This window comes from Triturus cristatus, chromosome 10, assembly GCF_964204655.1.
Source record: "Triturus cristatus chromosome 10, aTriCri1.1, whole genome shotgun sequence".
NCBI lineage: Eukaryota > Metazoa > Chordata > Amphibia > Caudata > Salamandridae > Triturus > Triturus cristatus.
Window position 1 is genome coordinate 377,714,118 of NC_140593.1, and position 27,741 is coordinate 377,741,858.

General features: G+C 42.8%; 1 protein-coding gene across 1 annotated transcript in view; it reads right to left on the reverse strand.

The window, feature by feature from the left end:
• LOC146789460 (uncharacterized) overlaps positions 1-27,741 on the reverse strand; it is a 232,180-nt gene that overhangs the window by 173,990 nt on the left and 30,449 nt on the right. Inside the window, exon 3 of the mRNA XM_085631607.1 lies at positions 4,721-4,771. Within this exon, the coding sequence (XP_085487733.1) occupies positions 4,721-4,771 (51 nt within the window). The remainder of the gene's footprint in view (positions 1-4,720; positions 4,772-27,741) is intronic.

Consider the following 27,741-nt stretch of genomic DNA (forward strand, 5'->3'; position numbering starts at 1 on the left):
AGAAAGAATTCCTTCGAATATTCGACCGACGCCGGGTCTCCCAAGCAACCGACAATGAACTATTGGAAATAAGACAAGGCAACCGAGACTTGGTGGCCTACTTGGCTCAATTCAATAAGCTGATAGTGGAGACTGAATGGCCGGAGAACAAACGAGCTGTAGTGTTCTATCGTGGCTTAAAAGATGAACTAAAGGATGCTTTAGCGCAAGTGCCCAACCGACCCACAGAGATTTCAGCGCTAATAGATTTGGTTTTAGAAATTGACTTCCGTCAAAGTGAAAGGAGAGGAGAGAGAAGAAAGGAATATCGTCCAAGTGTACCGAGATTTGATAGAATCAGAACGGAAGGGAATAAGGATTTGGACTCATTCAAGGGAGGAGAGCCAATGCAGATTGGGACCATTCGAGGTCCTCTCTCGAAGGAAGAGAAGGAGAGACGAAGAGTAAATAAACAATGCCTATATTGTGGAAACGGGGGACATTTTGTTCGTAATTGTCCCAAGAAGCCCAAGCAATCGCCGGCGGAAAACGTCTTGCACCACCAGTAAATGGAGTTGGACTGGTGGTTGCAGAATCTAGGACAACCCCAGAAGCTCATACCCTGGCAAATACCCTGCAGTCAGCATCTCCACATCTGGTGTTAATGATGATCTTACGATTCCGAGAAAAGAAATTAACACAAGTCGCAGTCATGATTGATTCAGGGGCCATGGGTAACTTTTGTGATCTAAAGTTCACCGAAAGGATCGGATTGAAGGCTATCAAGAAAGAAAGGAGTGAAGCAGTACGAGCTGTCGATGGGACCAATCTTTCATCTGGACCCATTGTGAGCCATACGGAGCCTGTAGAGCTAGAATCTGAAGAAGGACATCTAGAAATACTGGAATTCAATCTAATAGATGCTCCACAGTTTCAATTGATTCTTGGTCTCCCTTGGCTCACTGAGCATATTCCCACTATCGATTGGGAGGCACGAACTATAGCCTTGAATTCTAAGTATTGCAAGTTGAATTGCCACAGGGGTTGTAAAAGAAATCAAGAGGAATCACCGGCATATCATTTGAGTAAAAAAGAGGCGACCATTTGTGTGATAAGTACCGTAAATCTGCCAGAAGAATACAGCGAATTTCAGGATGTTTTTAACGAAGTGGAGGCTGAAAAACTCCCTCCGCATAGAAACTATGATTGTAAAATAGATCTGGAACCAGGAAACAACCTTCTCTGCAGTAGAATCTATGCATTGACAGAGCGAGAAGATGAGCATTTCAAGAAGTATATACAAAGATACCTAGCGAATGGATTCATCCGACCATCTCAATCGCCGGTCTCATCTCCATTATTTTTTATTCCCAAGAAGAACGGAGAATTGAGAACGTGCATAGGTTATAGGGCGATCAATCGCATAACCATCAAAAATCGTTATCCTTTACCTCTCATATCTGTGTTATTGGATCAGGTTAAAGAAGCAAAAATTTACACAAAATTAGATTTGAGAGGGGCCTACCACCTTGTCAGAATTCGTGAAGGAGACGAATGAAAGACGGCATTCCGAACTAAGCATGGGCTATATGAATATCAAGTCATGCCTTATGGATTGTGCAATGCTCCAGCTGCCTTTCAACATTTCATAAATGATGTACTGAAGGAGTTCATAGATCAGAGTGCTATAGTATATATAGACGATATACTAATTTATTCTGACACCGAAGAAGAACATCAGGTGCATGTCAAGAAAATCTTACAGAAGTTGCGAGACAACAGCTTGTTTGTCAAGTTAGAGAAGTGCGCTTTCAATGTCACCACCGTGGAGTTTCTGGGGTTTGTGCTTGCGCCCAGTGGAATAACCATGGATGAGCACAAGATCAAGGACGTCATCGATTGGGAAACCCCTAAGTCTGTGAAAGAAATTCAAAGTTTCATTGGGTTCGCGAACTTCTATAGGAGGTTCATACAAAACTTTTCCAAGAAGTTAATCCCCATTACGAAACTGTTAAAGAAGGGGGTTCAATTTGAATGGTCTAAGGAAGCAGAGGAAGCATTTCTACAATTAAAGAGAGACTTTACAACAGCACCAATCTTACTCCATCCAGATCCTTCAGAGCCTTTCTATGTAGAAACTGATGCGTCAAATTTGGCATTGGGAGGAGTACTATCCCAAAGGCATAAGACAACGGGGCAATTGCATCCAGTGGCCTTCCGTTCCAGGAAATTGACAGCAGCTGAGATAAATTATACCATCACCGAAAAGGAGTTGTTAGCCATCAAGGATGCTTTTAAGGATTGGAGGCATTATTTGATGGGTGCAAGACATGTGGTCACTGTGTATACCGATCATCGGAATTTGAAATTTTTAAAGTCGGCCAGAACATTAACCCCAAGGCAATTGCGATGGTCATTGTATTTTGCAGATTTTGACTTCGTCATGACCTTTCGACCTGGGTTACAGAACGGTAAGGCAGATGCCCTTTCCAGACTGGGAACCGAAGGAGTCGTGGAAGAGGTCAAGGATCAGGCAATCATCCCTGCTGAAAGGCTGGTTGGAGCGATTTTGCAGGAGACTCAAGGGAAGAATCTGAATGTAATGACCTTGGAGGGAATTACAGACTGGTTGGAAGGAGATACAAGGCGAGAAATTCGAGAAGGTTTACCATACCATGATGGGGCATTATACTTGCCCACACCTGAAATGCAGCAGAAGGCCTTAAGGGAATGTCATGATAGTATTTTGGCAGGTCATAAAGGCATGACTAAGACAGAAGAACTGGTGAGAAGACGATTCTGGTGGCCGGATGTGAAAAAAGATGTGCGTCAGTACGTAGCCACATGTGAGATCTGCGCTAGGGGAAAATCGGAGCGGCAAGCACCTCAAGGGTTTTTGCGACCCTTACCCACACCACCTTACCCCTGGCATGCAGTTACCTTAGATTTAATTGTAGATTTGCCATCGAGTCAGGGTTTTGACACCATATTAGTTTGTGTGGATGCTTTTACCAAGATGGCACATTTTGTGCCATTAAAGGGATTACCTACAGCTAAAACATTAGCACACACTTTTAGTCAAAATATAGTCCGAGCCCATGGTATTCCTAAGGTTTTAATATCAGACCGAGGTGCTCAATTTTTATCCCATTTTTGGAGGGCCTTCACCCGAAAATTGAACATTGACACTAGATATTCCACTAGTTATCATCCCGAATCTGATGGGCAGACAGAGCATGCCAACCAAGAATTAGAGCAGTATCTGAGACTGTGTTTATTAGATCACGAGGGGGACTGGCCAGATTATCTGTGGGCAGCTGAGTTTGCACATAATAATGCTAAGAACATGTCCACAGGTTATTCCCCTTTTTATTTGAACTCAGGGAGGCACCCCCATCACACATTAAGTTTCCAGGAAGTGGATGTTCCAGCAGTCACAGATTTAGTTGAACACATGACACGAGTGCATAGTCTAGCCACTAAAAATCTAACCAAAGCAAAAGAGGACTACAAACACTATGCAGATAAAAAGAGAAGAAGGGAACCTGAGTTACAGGAAGGTGACAGAGTTTGGCTGAATACAAAAAATCTGAAACTTAAGGGGGTCAGGAAGTTTCAACCTAGATTCATAGGACCCTATCAGATAGACAAGAAATTGAGTACCTTGAACTATCAATTAAGGTTACCCAAGGGGTTGCACATACATCCAGTGTTCCATGTTTCTCTATTAAAAAAGACTTTGAGTGGTTTAAGAATCAACAGACCCCCCAAACCAATCCAAACTGAGCAAGGAGAGGAGTTTGAGGTACAAAGGATAGTAGATTCTAAGGTGAAGAAGAGAAAGTTATACTATCTGTTAGATTGGAAGGGTTATGGCCCCGAGGAAAGATCTTGGGTGTTATCCTCAGACATTCATGCCCCTCGGTTAATTAGGGAATTTCACCGTAAATTTCCCAAAAAGCCCAAGTTGAAAGGAAGCACTTTGAGGGAGGGTACTGTCAGGATTGTCAAACCACGACTCAGAAAAACATTGTTTGTGAGCCCGGTAAGAGTAAGGGCAAAGGGAAGAAGGAAGAAGACAAAGGATCTATGTAAAAGATTGACCAAAACCGATTCTAAGATGGCCGCCAAGAGCCCTCTGTTTGGACAGCGAGTTAGCGTTCTAGCGCTCCCTCGCCATCTGATAGTTCCAGGTGAAGCGCCCGTGCTGAGGCGCACTTCACCTGAGAATTGAGGGAGAGAAGTTCGTTGAGGTGCATCGCGTAGTAATAGGGAAAACTTCGACGCGCACCACTTTTCGCATTTTTCCCTTCCTGAGTATCCTGTGGAAGAAGTCGTGGAGGAGAGTTCGTGAGCTGTCCGTGAGGAATTCGAATCATCTGGAGAGCGCGGTAAGACTGTTCCGTGTGGAGCAGTGGGTGTACGCGCATAAAGACTTGTGGCTCATTTCTAGGCTGTGGTGTTAAAGTATAAGAGACACAGTGAGGTTTTCACCAGACTATGAACCAGTGCTAGCGGCAAGTGTCAGTCGTGAGCAAATATACCTTGAGGCAGAGTGAAGTGAAACTATCGACTATTTTCTAGTGACGCTTAGAGAAAGTCATCTCCTAGTTTAAGAGGAAGCTACTGAAGTGAATATCAGAACAAACACATAATTATTCAGTAAAGACTAAAACTAATTAGAATAACAAACTGCAGAGGACTACAATGTAAGAAGGACAACAAGTAGAAGAATACTTACCTACATTGAACCCCAGGTGATGCCCAGCTGTAAATTCTATAGGTGAGGAATCTGTAGAGTGAAAGAAAAGGAATAGAGTTTAGAAGATTAGACACACAACAGGGAATTAACACTCTGACAATTTCAGTTGCAGCACATAGAAGCAAGAAAAGAAAAGAAAAGCATACAACAGAAGAGAGGCAAGGGTCACACTCAGACAGGGTAGGTAATAAGACGAAGAGAATATATATAAGAAGAGAAGCAGATAGACGTAGGACTAATTGTGTTATTATATTACAGTCCTTAAGCTGTCGTGCTAGCAGGAGAAGATAAGAAGGAGGAGTCAGAAGAAAGAAAAAAAAATAAGAAGCAGCAGTGTGGCCGTCTCTTCTCTGTCCCATCCCCTTTCCCCCCTTGGGTTTGTTTGGCACTCGTGCAATAAGGTGCAGTGCTGGAGAACCTGGGAGGGGCATAGGGAACTTGCGGCGTTCTGCTCCTGTGCATTGAATCGAGCGTGGTCTGACACCGTTCTGCGGTACGAGTGCACGGTAAAAAGAACTGGATTCACGGCGTACATTGTAAGAGGGCCCCTTTGCCTCTGCTGTACGACCGGTGGGTCCAAAAAGGACTTCCTGATTCTGAGACTGAGACCGTGCCTCGTTTTCTGCCTTTCAGCGATGCCCGTTTGATTGGAACAAACACTGAGCCAGAAAGCGATAATCTTCTTCAAGAAGCTGTGCCTCCATCGAACCGTTTGAACACTGTTAAACCTGAGCTACTTTTCCGAGAACAGACATTGCCTGGCAAAGAGCGTTGTAATTTGCGACCAAGAGTCGCGGGACAAATAACAAATTAAGTTCCTTCTTTGCTATTTTTTTAAGGTTAGCTCCCCTCCGAGAAACTATTTTGATTTTTGTTTTTCGAACCACCATCCGGGTTCAGCTGTAGGGTCGCGGTGCCAAGTCCTTGGAGTGCAAGCCAAAGACGTTAGGTCGACGGTTCTGGTTGGTCTAAGGGCGTTCCCTGGACCAACAGGCGCATTCCTTAGCAGGGAACACCCATCCGCCGCGAGCAGCACGGTTAGAGGATGGAGTTTTTCGGGATGGAGAGACCTACTAAAAGAATGAGCTTCAAGAACGTAATGTGTATAATAATGAGTAGAAAACGTTTTTTAATATTATGTCTGTTTATACTGTTTAGTTTAATGATGTTTTAATTGGATATGTGACATTCTCTATTCAAGTAACATTCATGCCCACTGCACAACCCATGCCTCCTCCTACTGTTTCTTCGCATTCTTTTCACCCTCTGCCCGAACATGAGTCCATTAGGAGAATGGAATTCGCTAATAATTCCTTTGTTCAGCTTCTGCACCAACACCAGCTAGTAGTGAACACAACTAATTGTTGGGTGTGTGGCCTTATGTCCCATACTACCGATAAAGGTATTCCTTACCTGGTCCTGCCATTTAGCTACAATGGTTCTGTGTGGGCATACAGAGCAATGTTCATTTATGCCCGTGAAGTCAACCCCCTACGTTCTATGAAGGATAATCGGAAGAATAGTGCTCTGGTCAAGGGAATAGTCGACATGATTAGAGGAATAGGTTCTTATGAGACTATGCCGAGAGATGAGACGCTAGCGTATATTGGATGGAACGTTACTGGATATGGAGCTAGTCTGAGTGGGAACCAGCGAGCGAAGAGATCCTCTCCGATTTGGATAGTACCCCATCAGGGTCATTACTGTCTGCAAGGTAATGGCAAGAATCCTAGAGCTCAGTTAGGGAAGAGTGTTTGCATTGAGACATATGTTTTTGCATCCCAGACTTCCCCACCGTTTCTAGCAGCTAAGGGTACGTACTTCATTTGCCATGACAGAGCGTATACATGGTTGCCCCCTGATTTCTCGGGCACATGTTTTGTCTCGTTCTTGTTACCCCCTACATTTACAGCTGCGGCAGATTACCACAAGATGAGAGTCGTTAGAGGTGTCTTCAGAAAGGAAGATACAGTAGGACAAGAATTGGGAGATTTCTCGAAGGGTTTTCTGCCGTTTTGGGGACCTATGGTTAACAGCAGGAACATACGGCAATTGACGAGAGTAGTTGAGTCCACCATGGTCGAGACGGCCGGCGCCCCTAGTAACTTGACTGCTGAGCTCCAGTCGGATCGCCTTATGACTCTTCAGAACAGAGTTGCGTTAGATGTCATACTTGCAGATAGAGGAGGGGTCTGTAAATTGATCCAATCAAGCTGTTGTGTTTTCATTCCAGACAACGCTCCGACAGTTTTCCAAGCCATCTCCAAGCTACATAGGCTCTCCGAGTCCGTACATGTGGACGAAGGAGATTGGTCGTTAATGGGATGGTTCTGGGGATTGTTATCCACCTGGGGATGGAAGATTCTGATGGTCATTGGGACGGTATTAGCTACCCTTTTCCTGTTCTGTCTTTGTATACAGTGTGCTCCTGCTATCTGTGGCCTTTTTGCTACCTCGTGCCCGAGGAGACCTGTCCAGAGAGAGTTACTAAGTACCAGGATGATGCTACAGCAACATCTCAATGATCTGATGAATATAGACCTGGACTCAGATTGACGTGAGTTTAGGTTATTGCCTATGTAAGGGCAAAAGGAGGGTCTGTGGTTCCGTGAATTCTGAACCCGTTCAATGAAGGTTGTCGTATCGTGATGATTTTGGTATCAGCGAACCGCGACTGACAAGTGCGGTATGCGTAAGCGTTTTCGTCATGCTACACCGATGGATTCACTGTGTATTTGACGATCTAGTCTGCACCCTTGGGTTTCATTTTGTGCATAACCGCCATTTTGTGATTGCCCTCACATAGGCTAATGACTACAGGATGACTGTGGCCAAGCGAGCCTCTAAGGACGCGTACACCTTAGCTTGAGTTCGTGTTGACTCCTGTTTGACCTGAGTCAACTGACCCTGTTGCCCGAGGCTAAACTTGTTGAGCCAGTACCTTGTTAAGCAGCTGGTCAGATAGAGATCAAAGAGCAGGACATTATTGATTCTATGGCACACGCACACACCCCTCTATCTTGCTCCTCATCTGTTTCTGCTCGTTCCTTTTATGGCCTTATGGCCTAAATTATTGATTTGGGTTGAGGTCTTTTATGATGGGCCCGTCCGGCCTGTTCGAGCAAGAATGCTGGATTTTTGCCTTGTCATTGGCGATGGGTTGGGTAACTGAAAGTGGGTTTGTCGTTATGTGATGCCTCTGTAAATATCATCCTCTGATTGGTCAAATTTGTGAGTAATTGATGCTAGCCAGGAACGTGGTTTTTGGCATAAAAGACGATGCTCCTCTCTATTATGTTGAGCAGTCTCCTGAGAACATACACCGTGTTGTACTTCTAGGACCTCTGTTACTGGCTGCAGCTAATAAAATTGATCTTTGATGTCAACAGAAGAATCCCGTGTCTCTGTACTCTAAGACAGGTGGACCCGAAGACTTCGGGCGTGTCCCCTGCGCCGCTGGGTTTAAATCCCGGTTCTTCATATGGAATCCTCCATCCATGTCTCTGCAAAATTACACATGATGGTCGATCACGTTCATTTGATGATCCGGAAAAGCTTAAACTCTATCTTCATAGTCTTCCATCACATGGAATGGATACTAATCTTTGACTTCTCTACATTCCAGGATTGTTAATTTGACCCCAACAAACTTGTTTCCTTAATGTTTTTCTGATTGTTTACATTACTTATACTCATGAGGTTCTCTTTCTCCCTCCTCCTTCATACCTAATATTGTGGTCAGTGTCCTCTGGCGTCACTATGCTCCTCCTCTTTCGATTTCTTCTCTTTTTACAGATCTGGATGTTATTCCTTGATCTGTTTACTTGTCTCTGTCTCTTCCTTCTGTTTCTTTTTTCTTTTCTCTCTTTTTCTTTTCCTTTATACTCTTCTATACATTTTAACTTACTCTTAATCCTGTTTTTTAGTAACTGCTTTACCTTTAATAATATGTCTTCCTTATCACATATTGAACAATGTCTTTCCATCTTTTCTCTTGTTGATTATGCAGTTTCGTGTTCCTATTTCCTCATGTACCCCTTCATCCAACGTCATGGTTAATGTGGTTTCGTGGAATGTTCGTGGTCTTGGTCATCCTGTCAAACGTCAAAAGGTATTGTCTCTTTTAGCTAAACTTACCACCCAGGTTGCTTTTTTACAGGAAACCCATTGTAATGATAAAGAATCTCTTAAACTCAAACGCCAATGGGTCAATCAAATTGTTTTTTCTCCTGCTATTGATCATCATGGTGGTGTTGCTATATTGTTTCATAAATCTACTAATGCACAGATTGTGTCATCAGATTGTGATCCCTTTGGTCGTTGGGTAATGGTTGATGTTATCATTAATAAAAGACAAATTACCTTCTTTAATATTTATGGGCCTATTAAACCAGATCCGGAATTCTGGCAATCTGTAAAGTTGAAATTAATGTCGGTTTCCAATCCTAACATTGTGGTTGGTGGTGATTTTAATAACTGGTTAGACCAGTTTTCAGACAGACAATCCAAATGCAAATTTAAACCAGATAAAACCCATAGATCATTTCAATCAGCCATTTCTTCTCGTCCCCTATTTGATCGATGGAAAACGTGTAATCCAGATACCTCAGAATTTACTTTCTTTTCTCCTGTACACCATACTAGATCTCGTATTGATTATATTTTAATTTCCAAATCGTTGCTGCCTTGTCTCCAGTCGTCTGACATTGGGTCTATTTTTATTTCTGACCATGCTCCTGTTTCTACCTTTATTGACTTATCTATCACCACATGCAAACAAGGCTGATGGCGTTTTAATAATCACCTTTTATCAGATCGTACTTTCATTTCGGAAGCGACCTCCTTTATTAAGGAATTTTTTGTATTTAATAATTCTTTAGACACCTCATTACACAATAATTGGGATGCATTTAAAGCATCCTTTAGAGCTTTCACTATTGCCTATTCTTCAAAGAATAAACAGCTAATGCATGCTAAATATAAGGAGGCCCTAACTCTTCTCAAAACATTAGAACATAATTACTACTCATCCAAATCCTCATCATCACTACAAGTGTTAATTAAAGCTAAATCCACCCTGAATAAAATAGTTACTACGGATGCGTGTGACATCCTCCTTAAGATTAAATCGAAATATCACTGAGGCCAAAACAAAGCAGGAAAAATTTTAGCAAATTATTTAAAAATCAAATCAGAACGTTAAAGGACGTCTGGCTTCTGATAATGCCAGAATGTTTTCCAATATTATTGCTCTTAGCAAAAAATATCCCTCTCCATTAGGTGCACTATCTTTGGATGCAGAAAAAGCCTTTGACCGAATTAACTGGGATTTCATGATTTACACACTAAAATGCAAATGCAAATGCATGTGTTTTTGTTAATGGTCTTTTTTTCCCCATATTTTTCTCTCCAAAGAGGTACACGTCAGGGCTGTCCCCTTTACCCATTGCTTTTCTTGTTATGCTTAGAACCCTTTCTGGAACACATTAGAAGTAATCCTCTTATTACTGGTTTTAATCTAAAATCCCATCAAATTAAACTACCTGCAGACGCAGATGATGTTCTTATTTATATGTCTAATCCTGTGTCTTCCTTACCCCCCTTTTTACAATAAATCTCGTCATTCTCTAATGTTTCAGGCTACAAATTAAATTTCTCTAGGCCGAGATTTTACCCTTAAATTCTTCATGCTATTGGCATATGTTTGATTCGACCAACTTTACATGGTGTCCTCAAAAAATTAAATATCTAGGCAAATGGTTCTCCTCTAACATTCGTGATACATTATCCCATAACTTTACTGCCTGAAAACTTAAAATTGCCAATTTGTTAAACCTTTGGTCACCTTTATTTTTATCATGGTGGGGCAGACTTGATACAACTAAAATGATGATTGTTCCCCAGATACTGTTCATATTGTCTATGTTACCATTCACAATCCCTAAATACTATTTTACTCAGATTAATTAGTTATGTACTAAATGTCTTAGAAATAATAAACATGCACGTATTGCTATGTCCAAATTGCTTCGACCCAAGAACGAGGGGGGTGTAAGATTTCCTGATTTTAAATTATACCGTAATGCTTTTCTGATTCATCAATTTTATGTTCTGTCCAAAGATTATCAGGATTTACCTAAACCTTCCTGGGTCAATGCTCATTGTTATACGATTTTTCAGTACGGGATATTGTAGACATGACTAATTGTACTTTTATTTCCAAATACCCAATTTTGAAACATTCTCAATTTCTGTTGCATACACTTTTCTTTAAGAATTTTGATAAATATCATCTTTTTCTAGCTTCCTCACTATGGTTTAATAAATACATCAAATTTCGTCACAAATCATTCTATTACAAACAGTGGAAAGAAAAGGGCCTTTTTTATGTCAATCAAATGATTGTTAATAATGTGATTTTATCTTTCCGCCAGTTGCAAGAGACTTTTCACTTACCTGATTCCTGTATTCAGCAGTATAACACTTTAGCCCCAATACTACAGGGATGTGTACAGAATTTCCTTTCTCAACCAATTCCTACTTCTTTTACTCCTGATACTCCCTTGTCTCAAGTTTCTTCCGATACTATTCCTAGTGCCTCTTTTATCTATAAAACTTTATCTGCTTCTGTTGGCACATGGAGTAAATCAAATATTGAACTAGAATGGGAACAGGATCTATCTCAGATATTGTCTGTATCTCAGTGGGTTAAGTTTTGGTAGAAACTCTTCAAGACATCCAAAGCTGCAAATATCACACAATCCTTATACTTTATTTATAATAGAGTTGTTATTACTCCCCTCCTTTTACATAAGTTCAACCATTCTGTCACATCATCTTGTTGGTCGTGTCTTACTGCTGAAGGCTCTTTAATACATTTACTGTTCTATTATCCTAAGGTACATACTTTTTGGAAAACAGTATGGTCAAAATGTATATTGATTTTTTCTTATAAGACCCAATTTAATATTCACAATGTATTTTTAGGTACTATGTCACCTGATTTTGATCAAATTACTTCCAAATCAATTTTATTTGATTTATTTCTTGCTGTGGCTTTTAAAGTTATATTAACTTGCTGGAAAGACAACTCTAAATTATCCTTTTTACTTTGGTGGAATTTAATATGTGATGAACATAGAATTGCTTCAGTACCTCAGACTTCAATCCATTTACAAATTAAATCTGATCTATTATGGCTACCTTTTACTACTTTTCTATCATCGTAATTTTAATCTTTATCATTCCTTTCTCTATATTTTATATTTCCTTCTTTTTCTTTCTTCTCTTTTCCTTTCTCTTATTCTTTTTCTTTCTTCTTTTTCTGTCTTCCTTTCTCTTTATCCCTTTCTTTTATTCTTTTTCTATAAAAAAAATGAACTCTCTCTTTTTGCGTATTGTATTCACTCTAGTATTTACACAGGTTCTTTGTATACCAATACAATATGTTATACCTATTTTTATTATGTATTTTTTAGTAGTCATTGTTCAGGAACATTAGTATAAGAGTTATAACATTTTTGTAACCTTTTCTTTATAATTCACCTATTTTACAGTTACTATTTATCTATACTTGTATACTTATATCTACATCAAATTTGACTAAGTATATTTTTATTCCTGTGTTCTTTATCTTCAATAAAAATTATTTAACAAAAACAAAATGTATGATTACCCCAGATAGGCCAAGAATGGAATTGGCATGCAGAGGAAAGTGCATTGTTACCTACAGTGAGTATTGCCAAGAGGGCAGGGTGAGAGACTGATGTATTCCGTCACACTGTACAAAATTATTTCATCACAGACAGGCCAAACTTTTTGAGTCGCATTGACACGCCACTCGATATTCCATCATTTTTTTATATAGGTGCAAATAATTAAATCAGCATGAAGCCTGCATCAGCCCACTATTAATTATGTACCCATCTATCTGTCCATTCCTCTTTCTTTCTGCTTTTTCATTGATTCCACCATTCATGGATGCCATTGAGTGTTTTGTCTTTAACTGTATAAGTATCAGTTCGTGGGTTTTTTGGTAAACCAATGTGCTTTTGTCTATCCAGTATCTGTGTATATGTGCCTTTGTTTGTGAATGACTGTATTTTTGTTGGTGTGTTGGAATGTGTGTGTGTGTGTGTGTGTGTGTGTGTGTGAGAGAGACAGAACGAGATTGTGTATGAGGATGCCTCTACATCTGGTGGTCAGTTTGTAAAAGCGCATTTATATATCTATTGGTCTTTGTGCTTTACTACAGTGTTTCCCAAACTGTGGTCCACGGACCCCCAGGGGTCCCTGACACATTCCTAGGGGGTCCGCAGGCAGCAGTTTTGAAAGCACTGCAAAGTATCTTGTTTAATTAGCAGTTTTCAAAGAACAATAAAAGTGTCAAGATAACACCAGTGATTAGTGTCCCTGCTGGAGAGAGATGAGAGTTTTGTCCAGTGGCAACTTTGACTTATCGAATGTAGCGCAGAGGGTTAAAATGCCTACTGCAAAGAACATGTACAATGCCTTTTAAAAAACTGTATTTTATATGCATAGGTCAGTGGGTTACTTCTTTTGTCAGAGAGATTCTTTTTTTTTTACTGTGCAGTTCATAAGGGACAATCGTAATCTAGCACAGTGACCTATAACCTGTCATCAAACAGCTGCTTGCAAACTGCATGGTACAAGTTAGTGACTTATGTTTTTTCCCAGTCTTTCATTATCCTGATGCTGCTAAAAAGGTTTATTTGGGAGGAAATACATTTTTAGTGTTAAAGTCAATGCTAACCTCTGTGTTATGTTCTGAATCCTGAGTTTGTGCTTCTCCAGACCAAGCACTCCTTAACAATGCCTACCAGTATGAATGACATGTGAATTCTACACCTTGCAGTCCCCTTTGCCTTATGTAAAATTTTTCTATACACTGATTTACACGTATGATTCACTGTCTCTATATGTGTGTGATGTAAAGTGCTCTGACATCCTACAATGGTATGAGAGATGCTATAAAAAATGAAATACAGGTGACAGAGGGGCTATGGGGCGATGAGAAGCACTGTTGGAGGGTGATAGTGGGGGAATCATTGAAGACCCCCCAGAAAGATTGTCGAATTCTGGTGCATAGTCAGGTCTTCATTTACATTCTTTAAAAGCTAATACAATTCAATATATACTGATAAATGTGTTGTAGACTGCACCATTGTTTCCTAAATGTTTTGGTGGGAGGGCCTCCCAAAGCCCCCTTTGTAGTCGTCAGGCTCACTCTCTGCACTTGGTGTGCACCGTATTGGGACTGGTCTGAAATCATTTGCCAGGGCTGCTTTGGATTTCCAGTCTGGCCCTGGCAGGAGCCTCGTACTGCGAAATAAAACCAACCATTGAAAAGTTAGTCACGGAGATACAGCACCAACCTTCCCATTAACTTTTTTCGTTTTCTTGCAAATGCTTTCAATATATAATGCAACAGAAGTGGCGGAGAGGGTCGTTAGCCTCCTTGGATTAACACACTCCGCCACTTCAGAAACGCTGGGCTGCACCATATTTACAAGAATATGGTGCAGCCCTGCGTTTCCCCTGCGCTGGCGCTACACTTAACAGGGGAAGATTGTTTATGCACAGGAAGGTCCCCCTTCCTGCACATAAAAAAATCTTGAATTGTCGTTTTGTCACTTCTATGTGTGATGCTTAATGCAGCACATATGGAAGTTACGAAATGTCATTTTTATTTTATTTTTTAAAGATTGTTGATGTGCAGCAAGGCGTTTTGCAAAAACGAGGAGAAATGAAGCATTTCTCCTTGTTTCGCCAAGTTAAGACCAGGTTTTCCCTGGTCTTAATTTTGGCGCTGCCTCCCATTTACGCTGCCCTTGTAAATAGGGGGCCACGTCAAAATCAATGGGTGTTGTAGGGGAAACGCCCACTGCAACACCCACTGCCCACCCCTTTCACGCTAAGCATTGGATGAAAGGGGGGTCTTATTTACAAGGCAGCGTTAAGCCACGTTAAGGCCTAACGCTGCCTTGTAAATAAGGCGAAGCCCCTATCGCCACGAGAACGTCTCAAAAAGTGATGTTCCCATGGTGATAGGGGCTTGTACATATGCACCTAAAATCATTAGTAATTCGAGTATTTGTTTTGTGTGCACACGTGTTAATTGTTTTCGAATTACTGTTTTAATGTTTGAAATTTAAATCCTACAAATTGCTTGGGGGTCCCCGGCATACAGTGGTGACTCAATGGGGGTCCTCAGGAGTCAAAAGTTTGGGAACCACTGCTTTACTATATTTATGCCTGTTTGATTGTATACATGGGTAGCTGTGTTTTTCTTCCTGTCTGCACCAGTGGCTGTATTTCTGTTGTTCTGTGTGCATAACCGTCATCCGTTGCATTGTGTACCTGGGAATCTGTTTTTCTGCTGATACGTCGGCAGATGTGCCTGTATGGGTTTTACTCCTGATGCCTGACTATGTGTTGGGTTGTGTGCGTGGGTGTCTTTATAGACATTAAGCCGTGCAAATGTATGCCTGAATGCTTATAGGCCTGTGTGTACGGGTGCCTGTATGATAGGCGACCCCGTGCAGAAGAGAGCACAGCATGGGCCTCCTGTGTCATTTGTCCCATTTAAAAGGGTACCTGTACACCAACTCGTTTGGTTATTAGTCTGTGTCCATGGCTCCTGACACATCTGTTATTTCGTAGGCATAGGTATATGTCTGTTTGTCTAGGTGTTTGGGTTTCTGCATGCATCTTCTATAGGAGGAAGTATGCATGCACTGTGCAAAGGTCCAAACTATTGACTGTGTAAAACTTGTAAAAATTAGCGATGGTTAACATAATGCTGGCTCTAAGGGATTTAATGGCGGGCAGCCTAAACACCACTGTTTTCTTCTAGGAATATTTATAAGTGCAGATTTTGATACACACAGGACGAAAGGTTTGATCATGGTCAATACACCAGTCTTTCTCATATCATTGTTTTTACCCTACAAACTTGTATTATAACTTATTAATGTATTTCTAGTGCATGTTTGGTACTCTGCATAGCTCAGTAGAGCCCATCATGAAAGGGTCCGCAGCGGTGACAGCTAGACAGTAGATGTTATAGAACACCAGTTTAATACTATCACTTTTAGGAAATGTCCAATTATTTATAATTCACAAGGAAACATTTTGTGTGAAGTATGGATTCTCTTTTTCTTTTACAAGACACATTCCTATTTCACGTAATTATGATGCGCACACTTGTTTCCACCCTCTTTTCATATCTTTAATATTTTGTATAATGAAAATGAAACAATAAAACTAAACTTTAACAGTAAGTTCAATGGGCCCAACAAAATGCCGAGATGAATGAACATCGCTGTGAAAGCCGGGAGCGCGCAGCAGAGGGTGGGGGAGTGACCTGCTGAGCTCATAGGGGTGAGGTCAGACTCCGGGCCCTGTTCCGAAAAGCTTGTTTTCACTTGTCATACTGGGCACAGACATTTCAAAGTGCGTTATTAACAATACAAAACAAGATGTTTACCCTGCTGTTGATGTGCCGTTTTCTGGTTGCTATGGTAAACACGGCATTTAAGCATTGAATTAAGCTTGCTTTTGAATAAATGCAGGAATGTGTGGTTTGTTACCATTCGGCACCTGTCACATAATGAGAAAAATATGCCTGCCTGAAACTGACTCAACGTTTAGTTCCAAACAAAATAATTTATCTTGAATGATTATCATTTCTCTTGCTTTGTTATTTAACATTATTTTTATCTTGTGTCTCTGGACTAAAAACTCGTTAACAAAGTATTATTGCTGTCAGAATCTGTCTGGCAATGTCAAGATGAGGCAGTGTTAATAACGCGTTTGTTTTGGAACTATTTCTTTCACAGAACGAATGACAATAGACACATTCTACGTGAAGGAAATCGCATAAAGACACATCACTAACTCACCACTGCACCACTTTGAGCATGCATCTGCCCACCTGCATGTACCACAGTCTACATAACGGGCACTGCATTTAGATCTGGCTGCAGACACCTTCAGATAGCTAAAGCTATTGCACTGCTAATATCAGAGCAATGGCTCCGCGGGCTAGCACACGTCAGTGGGCTTTCATCGAGTCTCACCTAGGGACCACAATCCGCCCTGTTTCGATAGCCAAGTACATGCTCAAGATTCCGGGACGTTGGCCAATGACGGTACCTCCATCAAGCCACATGGATGTTGGTCTGGTCTTGTAACTGTGTATCCAGTTCTGACTCCACGTTTGTCTTTAGGAATGATGCTACACTTTAAATGCAAGTATGTCATGATATGTACTACTATAACCAGAGTGGTCGTCTAGTAAGATTTAATATGCATATTATTTGTAAATTTGTAAACTGTGAACCAAACTGATTGCTGTTGAATTGTAAAGCTCTCTGACACCCAGGATTGGGTCATATTCGCGCTATAGAAAACACTAAATAAATAAATATAAATAAATAAAAGGTGTCTGTAGGACCTTATGTCATCAATTCTCTAAAATAAAAAATGCAATAGGAAATAGAGTGAAAGATCGGGCTTTGGGTCAGTCCCCTGAGGCCACCGGATTTCAGAGGCATAGTAAAAGGGTGGTAGGTGGGGGGGTGGTTCGCCCCAGTGGGCACGAGGTTTGGAGCTGCGGTCTGTCTCCCCGCCATCCCCCACCGATCTTACCTGAGGCCGGCGCGGCGCGGCGAATGCAGAGACCACCACTAGTGGCAAACGGTCTAGCTACCAGTTGCGGCTGGTGCAGGCAAGAGCGGTAGGCGGGAAAAGTCACAGACGATGGTGAGGGAAAATAATTTTTTTTTTTTAAAACACACCTTGCGCAAGGTAAGTGTTTTAAAAAAAAAGTTGTTTTCCCTTGCCGTCGTCTGTCGACTCCCACCCCCACCCCACCGCTCTTACCTGCACCGGCTGCAACTGCTAGCTACGCCACTGCCAGGTTTCATGTGGTTGTCCTGGTTTACCATTGCTTGGATGGGCTTTCTGTGAAGGCCATAGCATTTTGTGGATAGTTACATTATCCCATTTGTGATACCAAGGAAAATTACCCCCACTTTGCTTTCTGGTTCCATCAGAACTTTGGTTCAAAGTGAGCAAGCATGACCCTTCCTATAAGACCTCCCTTGTCTCTTCAATCCAAACATCTATCCAAGTATCAACAATTTCACCTTTGCATTGTGTCATCCATTCATTCTTTCATCAATTATTCAGTTTTTCACCAATTCATAAATTCACCCTTTCACCTATTCTTTCACCCATCCCCCCTTTTGTCAGTCCTTTCACCCATCCTGTCACCCATCCATCCTTCACCCATTCACTCACCTATGCATCCTTTCATCCTCCCACGCATCCTAGCACCCATCCACCCTTTCACCCACGCATCCTTTTACATCCTTTTACACATTCACTACCCACACATCATTACATCTACTCATGTATCCTTTCACCCATGCATCCTTTCACTTTTCAAACTTCTCACCCACCCCCTTACTCATCTTTCCACCCACCAATGCATCCTTTCACCCATCCATTCTTTCACACATCTACCCTTTGATCCAACGTTTCACTCACCCATTCATCCTTTTACCCGTCCTTTCACTCACCAATGCATCCTTTCACACATCCACTGTTTCATCCATCCACCCTTTCCCCTTCCTTTCACACACATACTCATTCTTTCACCAGGAAATATCTATCAGAACGCAGGCATTACATCATAGTGCCTTTACAACGCAGTCAGTACCACGACTGCGACGTTACCACGAGTTCCATTACATCGCAAGTCATTACAACAACTTGATTAGGGATTGCCGTGTTGGACTGGTGTTGGATTTTAAGTCCAACTTCTTTCCTACTGATACACCAAATGGAGTTGGAATAGTAATTTAAACTATTCCAAAGTCCAGCGCTTCCCTAAAGCAAGTCGTTGTAATTACTTGCATTGTAATGGAACTCATTGTTACGACACAGTTGTGGTATTGACTGCATTGTTAATCCACACATGGTGTTGGCTTGTGTGGTAACAAATGCTATTCTCTTTCACTCATCCTTCCTCCCACTCACAAATAATTTCACTCATCCACCCACTCATTTCCCCTGTGACCCACCCATGCATTTTTTCACCCACACACCCTTTCATCTACCTATGCATCCTTTTATTCATCCACTCTTTCACCCATCCTTTCACTCACCCATGCATCCTTTCACCCATCCACTCTTTCACCCATGCTTTGGCCCACACATGCATCCTTTCATCCACCCACCATTTCACCCATTCCTTCTCCCACCCATCCATTCTCCCACCGACGCATCCTTTCACCCATCCACCCTTTCACCCGTCCTTTCTCCCACCCATGCATCCTTTCATCCACCCACCATTTCACCCATCCATACAGCCTTTCACTCATCCTTCATTTTAATCTTCCATCCTTCTTTCCCTTTCCTATCAACTCATATTTTTTTGGTTAATTAGGAGCTTTTGTCTGCCGAGTTGCATGGAGAAGAGGCCCATAAAACTACTGTAGCTGGTAAAGCAGGGAGTTCTTTGTGAACTTCCTGCGTGATACCCTTATGATTTGGAGATGGGGCATCAAGTAGCCCTTTCGTTAGACTGCAGAGACAAGCTGATGTATAGCTTGAAATTGAGAGCTAGTTTTTATTTATGTGACTCAAGTGGCTGATGGGAGATCTGCCCAGCAGGCACGCTGCCTGATCCCGTCATGGTGGCCTGAAGCCGCGTCCTCACAAACCCCGATCCAGTGGTTCCCTACCCGCTTCTGGATTTCCTGGGGCTTTGTTTGTCAGATGTGCCCAACAGCACCTAAACTAATGAAGATGGGAAAGGTCCAGCGCTTATAATCATTTGACGTGGGCCCCCAGTAATTTTGATGGAAAACTGCACACTGGGAAGAGGATCTTGTGACGGATTTGAGCTCCTCAGGAGGGCCTCTGACTGGCCCATTAGAAGGGTATGCAGGTTGGACAGTGGACACGTTCTGACCACCTAGGAGGATTGTCAGCTTGCCTTGCCCTGGAGGGCTGTTTACTGGACTGAGTCTGATTGGAGTTGGACACCCATAGGGGTGAGTGAGCTCTTGCTCCAACTTCTGCTCTCCTCCTTTCTTGTCTCACTTTTAGTGTCTTGGTATTGTTTCTGCGTTAATTCATCCCAGCTCTGAATAGTGGCGCTATATGTTTGGGGGGATATGAAGCACTTGTGGGAGAAAATCTCTGGTATCGCGCAGTCCTAAGTCACCCACAGATCCACACAGTAAACTGCCCCACACCAAGGTGAAGGCTTGCCTCAGTAAAAGCATGATGGCTGGTGGTCACTTGGAGCTGAGGTGCCGAAGAAAAGATGGCTGAGGGAACAGCTAATCGCTTTGGTCGGTCCGGGACAAGAGAGCCATCATTATCACAGGATGTCCTCTCTCAGCCTAGTGCAACAGGAGTGGCAGGTCTAGGAGATAGTGGCTGCCTGCAGATGTCAGAAGTGATAGTGGGGGGCCTGCAGCCTATCAAGGTTAATGCCACTCTGCATCACGTCTGTCGCAAACAGCAGTTTAGAGGAGACTGCCACTTTGGCAGACTTGAATATAACTGCACCGACAATGATTTCTCTTGAAAGCAGCCTTAGACCCTCAAGTTTGTCAAACCTAAATATCCTATTTTTTGTAAAAACTGGCAACAGGATTTATCGAAGGTAATCATGAGTACATCCTGCATTATGTCCAAAGGTCACTAGGAGATGGGTTATGGACAACACATTATTAGGTCAGGAATCTCATGTTTGTACCTTGGCCACAGAGATCAAATAGTTTACTTGATCAATGCCCATACAGCAGAAGGCTCAACTGTTTGGGAAGCATTTAAGGCCTCAATTTGGGGATCCTTGATTTCCATCTTAGCCTTCGAAAGGAGGTCGGTGATGGATAAGCAGGATCATTTGCCTACCGCAATAGCTGAGCAGTCACCCGGTTCCCGACGCACATGGCAGGAAGAGCGAGAAGCCCTGAAAGAGTTCTTTTAGGGGAAGGAAATTTTCAATAGTCAGGTTATTAACTGCCGAGTGTATGAAGAGGGAGAAAAATGGGTTGTTTCCTGGTCTGGATGGCTAAGGAAAAAATGCACCAAAATGTAATCAACGGTATAAAGATCCTGGTACGGGGGAAATAGAAAGGGACAAGGTAAGATCAGATGAATACTTTTACATTTCTACAACTCACTCTAACGAGGTGAGGCTGGGTCATGGTACTCGGCCGCGGCTGATATGTTTTTACAGGCAGTACACCATCCAGAGTTGTGTAGCGAGGCTGCAGTCCTCTTAATATCTCCGATTTCCCCCGTAAAGGTAAAATGAGTCATTAAAAAGCTACCCGGGTCTAAAGCCATGTCGGAAGATGGTATCAGGGCAGAGTTTTATAAATGCTTTTGCTTTAGTAAAAAAAAAATTAAAAAGGGAAAGATGAGTTTGCGACATCCTCATATATGCCAGTAACACTTTTAAACACAGATTGTAAGATTTTCACAAAATGTTTGACTAATCATATTAGTTTTGTGATAAAGTTGCTGATCCACCCCGACCAATGTGGTTTCATTAAAGGCCGCAGCCTGAGGACCAATACCTATTACCTGGTTGATTTCACCGATAATATTCCCACTGCGGTTGTTTTGTTGGCTGCGGAAAAGGCTTTTGACCATGTACGCTGGCACTTCCTGTTTAAAATTTTAGAGAAATGTAATTTTCAATCAAGCAGTCCAGTGCTACACTAAGGGGCCGATTCCGATCCTGGAAAAATATTCCCCGTACGAATCGTATCTGGATTTTTTACCGTACGAATCGTACATGTCCCGTACAAACTGGCAAGTACGATTCGTATGTGAAAAAGTCCATACGAATCGCATTGGGTAAATTCCCCCGACACGTCCTCGGGTCGGAAAAGGTGTCCGACACGTCCCCGGACATTTTTACGTACGAATCTGAAAACTGAAGTCCGAGCGCGCAAGTACGATTCGTACCGTCCGTCCGATTGTACAACCATATGGTAAAAAGCCCCGTGGATGTACGCGCCGTCCCCCCCCAGCCCCACGGATGTACGTGCCGTACCCCCAGCCCCCCACGGATGTACGCGCCGTACCCCCAGCCCCCCCACGGATGTACGCGCCGTACCCCCAGCCCCCCCGTGGATGGACGCGCCGTACCCCCACCCCGGTGTGTACGGTGCGGACCCCCACCCGTGTATGTACGGCGCGGACCCTCAACCGCGTATGTACGGCGCGGACCCCCACCCGTGTATGTACGGTGTGGACCCCCACCCGTGTATGTACAGCGCGGACCCCCACCCGTGTGTGTACGGCACGTACCCCCACCCCCGTAAGTACGGTGCAGACCCCCAGCGTGTAGCACTGGGGGTCCGCACCGTACCTACGGGGGTGGGGGTACGCGCTGTACATACACGGGTGGGGGTCCGCACCGTACCTATGGGGGTGGGGGTACGTGCCGTACATACACGGGTGGGGGTCCGCACCATACCTACGGGGGTGGGGGTATGCGCCGTACATACACGGGTGGGGGTCCGCACCGTACATACACGGGTGGGGGTACGCGCCGTACATACACGGGTGGAGGTACGTGCCGTCCATCCACGGGTGGGGGTCCGCACCGTATCTACGGGGGTGGGGGTACGCGCCGTACATACACGGGTGGGGGTCCGCACCGTACATACATGGGTGGGGGTACACGCCGTACATACACGGGTGGGGGTACGTGCCGTACATACATGGGTGGGGGTACGCGCCGTACATACACGGGTGGGGGTACGTGCCGTACATCCACGGGTGGGGGTCCGCACCGTACCTACGGGGGTGGGGGTACACGCCGTACATACACGGGTGGGGGTCCGCACCGTACTTACGGGGTGGGGGTACGTGCCGTACATACACGGGTGGGGGTCCGCACCGTACATACACGGGTGGGGGTACGCACCATACATACACGGGTGGGGGTCCGCACCGTACATACACGGGTGGGGGTACGTGCCATACATACATGGGTGGGGGTACACGCCGTACATACACGGGTGGGGGTACGGCGCGTCCATCCACGGGGGAGCTGGGGGTACGGCGCATCCATCCGCAGGGGAAGCTGGGGGTACGGCACGTCCATCCATGAGGGGGCTGGGGGTATGGCGCGTCCATCCGTGGGGGGGCTGGGGGTACGGCGCGTCCATCCGCGGGGGGGCTGGGGGTACGGCACATCCATCCGCGAGGGGGCTGGGGGTACGGCGCGTCCATCCGCGGGGGGGCTGGGGGTACGGCGCATACATCCGCGGGGCTGGGGGGGGACGGCACGTACATCCGCGGGGCTGGGGGGGGACGGCGCGTACATCCGCGGGGCTGGGGGGGGATGGCACGTACATCCGTGGGGCTGGGGGGGAGGCGCGTACATACAGGGGGCTGGGTGGGGGGACGGCGCGTACATACGGTGGGCTGGGGGTACCGGGCCCCCTATTCCGCTCGCATTGCGGCGTACTTCGCTTTTCCAGCACCTTTTGGGTGCCGTAAAAATATTGCCGTCTGGACTGCTGTCGGTACGAATCGTACTTGTTGGGTTGTGAAAACATGCCAAACTCCGTCCGGACGTCACGTCCGCGGTGTCCCGGATCACATTCGTATGTATTTTGCTGTCGGTCGGTGTTTTTTCCGACTCATATGGAAATGGTGTTTCCGTACGTATCGTACTTGCAAGTTTGTATGGTGTTTTTACCGGGTACGAGTCGGGCGGAGAAAACGCTCCGACCGACGGTTCGTACCCGGTTTTTCCAGGATCGGAATCGGCACCTTAGTTGGGGGTTATAAAATCAATGAATCTAAAACCGAATCAATATTGTTTAATACCCCTATTAAGGTGTTACCACCAGATGTTAGGCAGAATTATAATTCTCATCCTAAAAAATACTTAGGGAAATTATTTTCCGATTTGGTCTTGGATAATTACTGTTCATATTTCACCCTGCTACTATCTAAAGTCCAATCTCTTTTCACTCTTTGGAATCTCTCCATCTTTCCGTGATCGGCCGGATATTATTAATAAAGATGTCAATTTTACCCTTAATATTATTTCCTTTAATGAATGTCCCTTGCAAGTTGAAAGCAGGCGTTTTTTCAGAGGTTGGAGTGTAGCTTCTCATTTTTCCTTTTGGGTATCATATTCCCTAGAGTTAGTCTAAAAAGTCTCCAACTACCTAAGTCAGAGGGCGGCCTGACACTCCCCTGCCCTAGGACTTATTATTATGCTGCCATTGCAGTACAGCTTCACTGCTTCTTTATGCAGGGGTCTCATTTTGGCAATTAGTTAACTGTTTATTTGCTTCATGTAATATAGCCATTTTGCCAAGAGATCCATTCATGAACCCAAATGCAGAAGAAAGCGAGGCATAAGACTCTGCTTGAGATCAGCGCTGTGAAGCTTCAATTTTATTGCAAATTTAAAATATTTATGATTCATTCAGAAACTCCCTTGGTATGCTACTCCCATCTCTCCCCCTTCTTTTCGCCCATGGCTATTAAGATGTCGGAAAAGATCAGCTTGTTTAAGATCAGAGACTTTTTAAATCAGAACACAGTGAAATCAGAACATAGTGAAATCAATGGCCAAGATTTGCTCCCATGACTCTACTTACAAAGTGTCCCTCCAGTTTTCTTTTAGACAAATGGTCTCAGTTCTTATTAGTTTGTCTCTTCCCGGAGTTCACTGTTCTGCTAGCTGGTTGGGAAACTTTTTCGGTCGGAAAAGGTGAACAACTCTTTGAGTTTCTGGAACAAGGAACATCAGCTGGACAGCTCTACTGCTACCATCAATATTTGAGCAACATGGAGGGAACAGGCAGAGACATATGGACGAAGTATTTTGACTTTAGCTTCTCACTAATGAGGGAAGCACATTTTCATATGGTGATGTTCTTTACTGCCTGGATACTTTATTACACCCGGGGGAGGCTCAATATAATGTTTCACACTTCTGCTAGAAATTGCCCTGGGTGCAAGGACATAGGAGATTGGAGACATATGTTCTTGTCATGTGGGGCCGTCTCAGAGTTTTGGTCTCAGATCTTCCATTATATTTCAATAACGGAGGGACGTGAGGTCAAACCTTTCCAGCACTATTTTGTTAAGCATCACAAACCTCTCCCAGTTCGGGAAGCAATGTGCTCAATTTATCTATATTTCAACCTTAGTTGCACGTTCCATTATTACTAGCCATTGGAAGTCCCCTGAGAAGCCCACATTTGAGGAATGGTTAAGCAAGATGAGGAGAACTTACATCAGGGAATATTGGTACCACACCCGCATGAATGATATATCACATCATAAAAAGATATGGGATTAATTTGTGGGGAAAAGGCTGTAGAGCAGAATTCGATAAAGTTTTCATCTTAGAACTTTTGCCTTCAAGTTTAGAAGTTAAGTGTATTCAGTACAAAATTTGCATCATCACTTTAATCGTGTTTTCTATTTCTCTGAATGGAAGGGAGAGAGTTTCTTAATCTACCTCTTGCACTGTGACTTTATATTACCATTTGTTTTCTTCAAAATGTGTCCTCTTCTGCACTAAAGCCCTACGGCTATTCCATAGCTAAAGGTACTGTATTTGCACTGTCAATTTATTATATTGTCTACCCCCGGATCCGTTTGTGGTTTTGATTAGTCAAAAACTCAGTTTCATATCGCTATTTATTTTATTTCATGTTGGATATATCATCATACTGTATCGTGTTGTCACTGTCACTTTATCCACTGCTGGAAATTGTATGTGATAATATAGATAATGTTCAGACATCGTATCAAATAATTGCAAAGATTGATTTTTCTTTTCTGATCTGTAGAAGGTGGAATCAGTGGAGAATGGGTACCTGGTTTTACTGTTTCCCAAGCAAAAGAAAGTACATTTTTTTTAAATTTATTTATGAGTTTTTTGTTCAGGAAATGTGTGCACTTTAGATATTTTAATCTGTTTTAAATGTAGAGTGCTACATTTAACACTCATACAAATGTTCATTTGACTTGCTTTGCGCTTATTATGACATGTTGGATTTACCGGTATTTATTTCCAAGGTAAAAACATGAGCGCACATAGGCTTTCATGAACATGCAAAAAAAATATTAGTCTTTTATGAAAAGCATATAGATTGCCACATTTTACTGTGTAAGCCTTTAAGTTCACTACTGCAATGTAAACTTTACCTTCTGATTCCTTCTCAAAGCACTCTTCTTGGGCTTTCAGCTTACCTCTGCCAATGCAGTTGTTCAGCAAAGTGGTCTTATACCCTGTTTCCTTACCAGCTTGACTAACTTGAGCCTAAGATATGCACCATTAAATGATTTTCTGCAGAACAGCTGAGAAAAATGCAGCAAATTACCCAATTAATATCAAACACTTCTTTTAACAAAAAGCCAGAACTAATAGTTTTGGCAATGTTTGGTTTATAGAATGCATGAACAGCGATAAAATCAAGTGACTATCAACAGAACAGAGTCTAAAGTATAGGTGATTCAAAATTTTAGTTACATACATACTTCATGCAGGTTGAAAATTATAATATGCAATCCCATGCCCCATTTATGAATACCCATAAAAATATTTCAAATAGTCAGAAATACCTGCAGGCTTGGACATACACCAGTACATAGGAATGTAATTCTAGTCAGAAACTCCTCACTAAACTCCTGTGTTTTAAACTGGATTGTCTGATACCTATGGATTTTTCTTTATTATTCTTAGAAAATGTTAACAAAAATACCAATAGGGACATAATTCAGTTCAATGAAATTACATACTGAAAAACCAGACAGATAAAAGATTGAAAGAGAAAAGCATACAACTCATGACTAATCCCCCAAGTCCAGTACCACAGATAGAAATGCAAACAGTTCATCTATCCTCAATTTAGCCCTTTAAATGAATGTTTTATTTTCCCGGTATGGAAGATCAAGTCTGATTACAACACCTAACTAAAAGATTGATATACCATTTTATATAAATGTATGGGCATTCACTGAACAAAAAAAGTTTAAGTAACATTATACTTAAGTGACAATGTCAGTTACAACATAACTTATAAACCCTGAAAAAACCCTGAAATTCACCAGTTATAGGTCAGCCAGCTAACTATAACTTGCGCTGCTTATAACTTCAAATATTATATCACTCATGACATGTTCAATGACATCATCGATGGCACCACTGATGATATCTCAAATTACTTCAATAATGGCATCACTAATGACATCACTCATGACATCATCCAGTAAATATGACAGTTTGCTTTACGCTTCTCATACTGGAAGTGATTCTGAGTGCTAAATCTTTTCTTTACCTTCTGTACAGCTAATGGGTGTAACTTTTTGGAACATACTAGGCCTCATAATGGGTCTTGGGTGTCTGAAAGGAGTGAGCTCTTTATGAATAGTTATGCACAGGGTGAAACCCTGCATAGCAATGACTTGCCGACCCATGTTTGCTTGATTGCCCTCAACAGTTTGGTTATCAAGAAATGGTTTGCCACAGGTAAAGGTTATTTATAATGAGTGCCTGGTGTTCTAAGAGAGCTTGAGTGTCTGGAGGGAGTGGGATCTGCATGAGACATTGTGCATAGGAGCAAAGACCATGAGAACCAGGTATTTGCCCACTCAGGTGTGCTTGATTGCTCACAAGAGGTCGGCTATCCATGAAGGGTTGCGTATAAAGTGTGGAGGCTGTGCATAGTGAGAGTTTGGCCTCCTAATGGACCTTGGGTGTCTGAAAGGAGTGGTGCTGACATGTTGAGAATGGCCTAAAACATTAAAATAATGCTTAGAATCACACTGTGACTTCTTGTGTTTGTGAGTTAATCACTCATTATATATTATTGAACAATGTATAATGTACCATTTGTTTCACCAAACTTTTGTACTGAAATTTTTGCATTTAAAAAAACAGCATTGTATATTCCATTTGT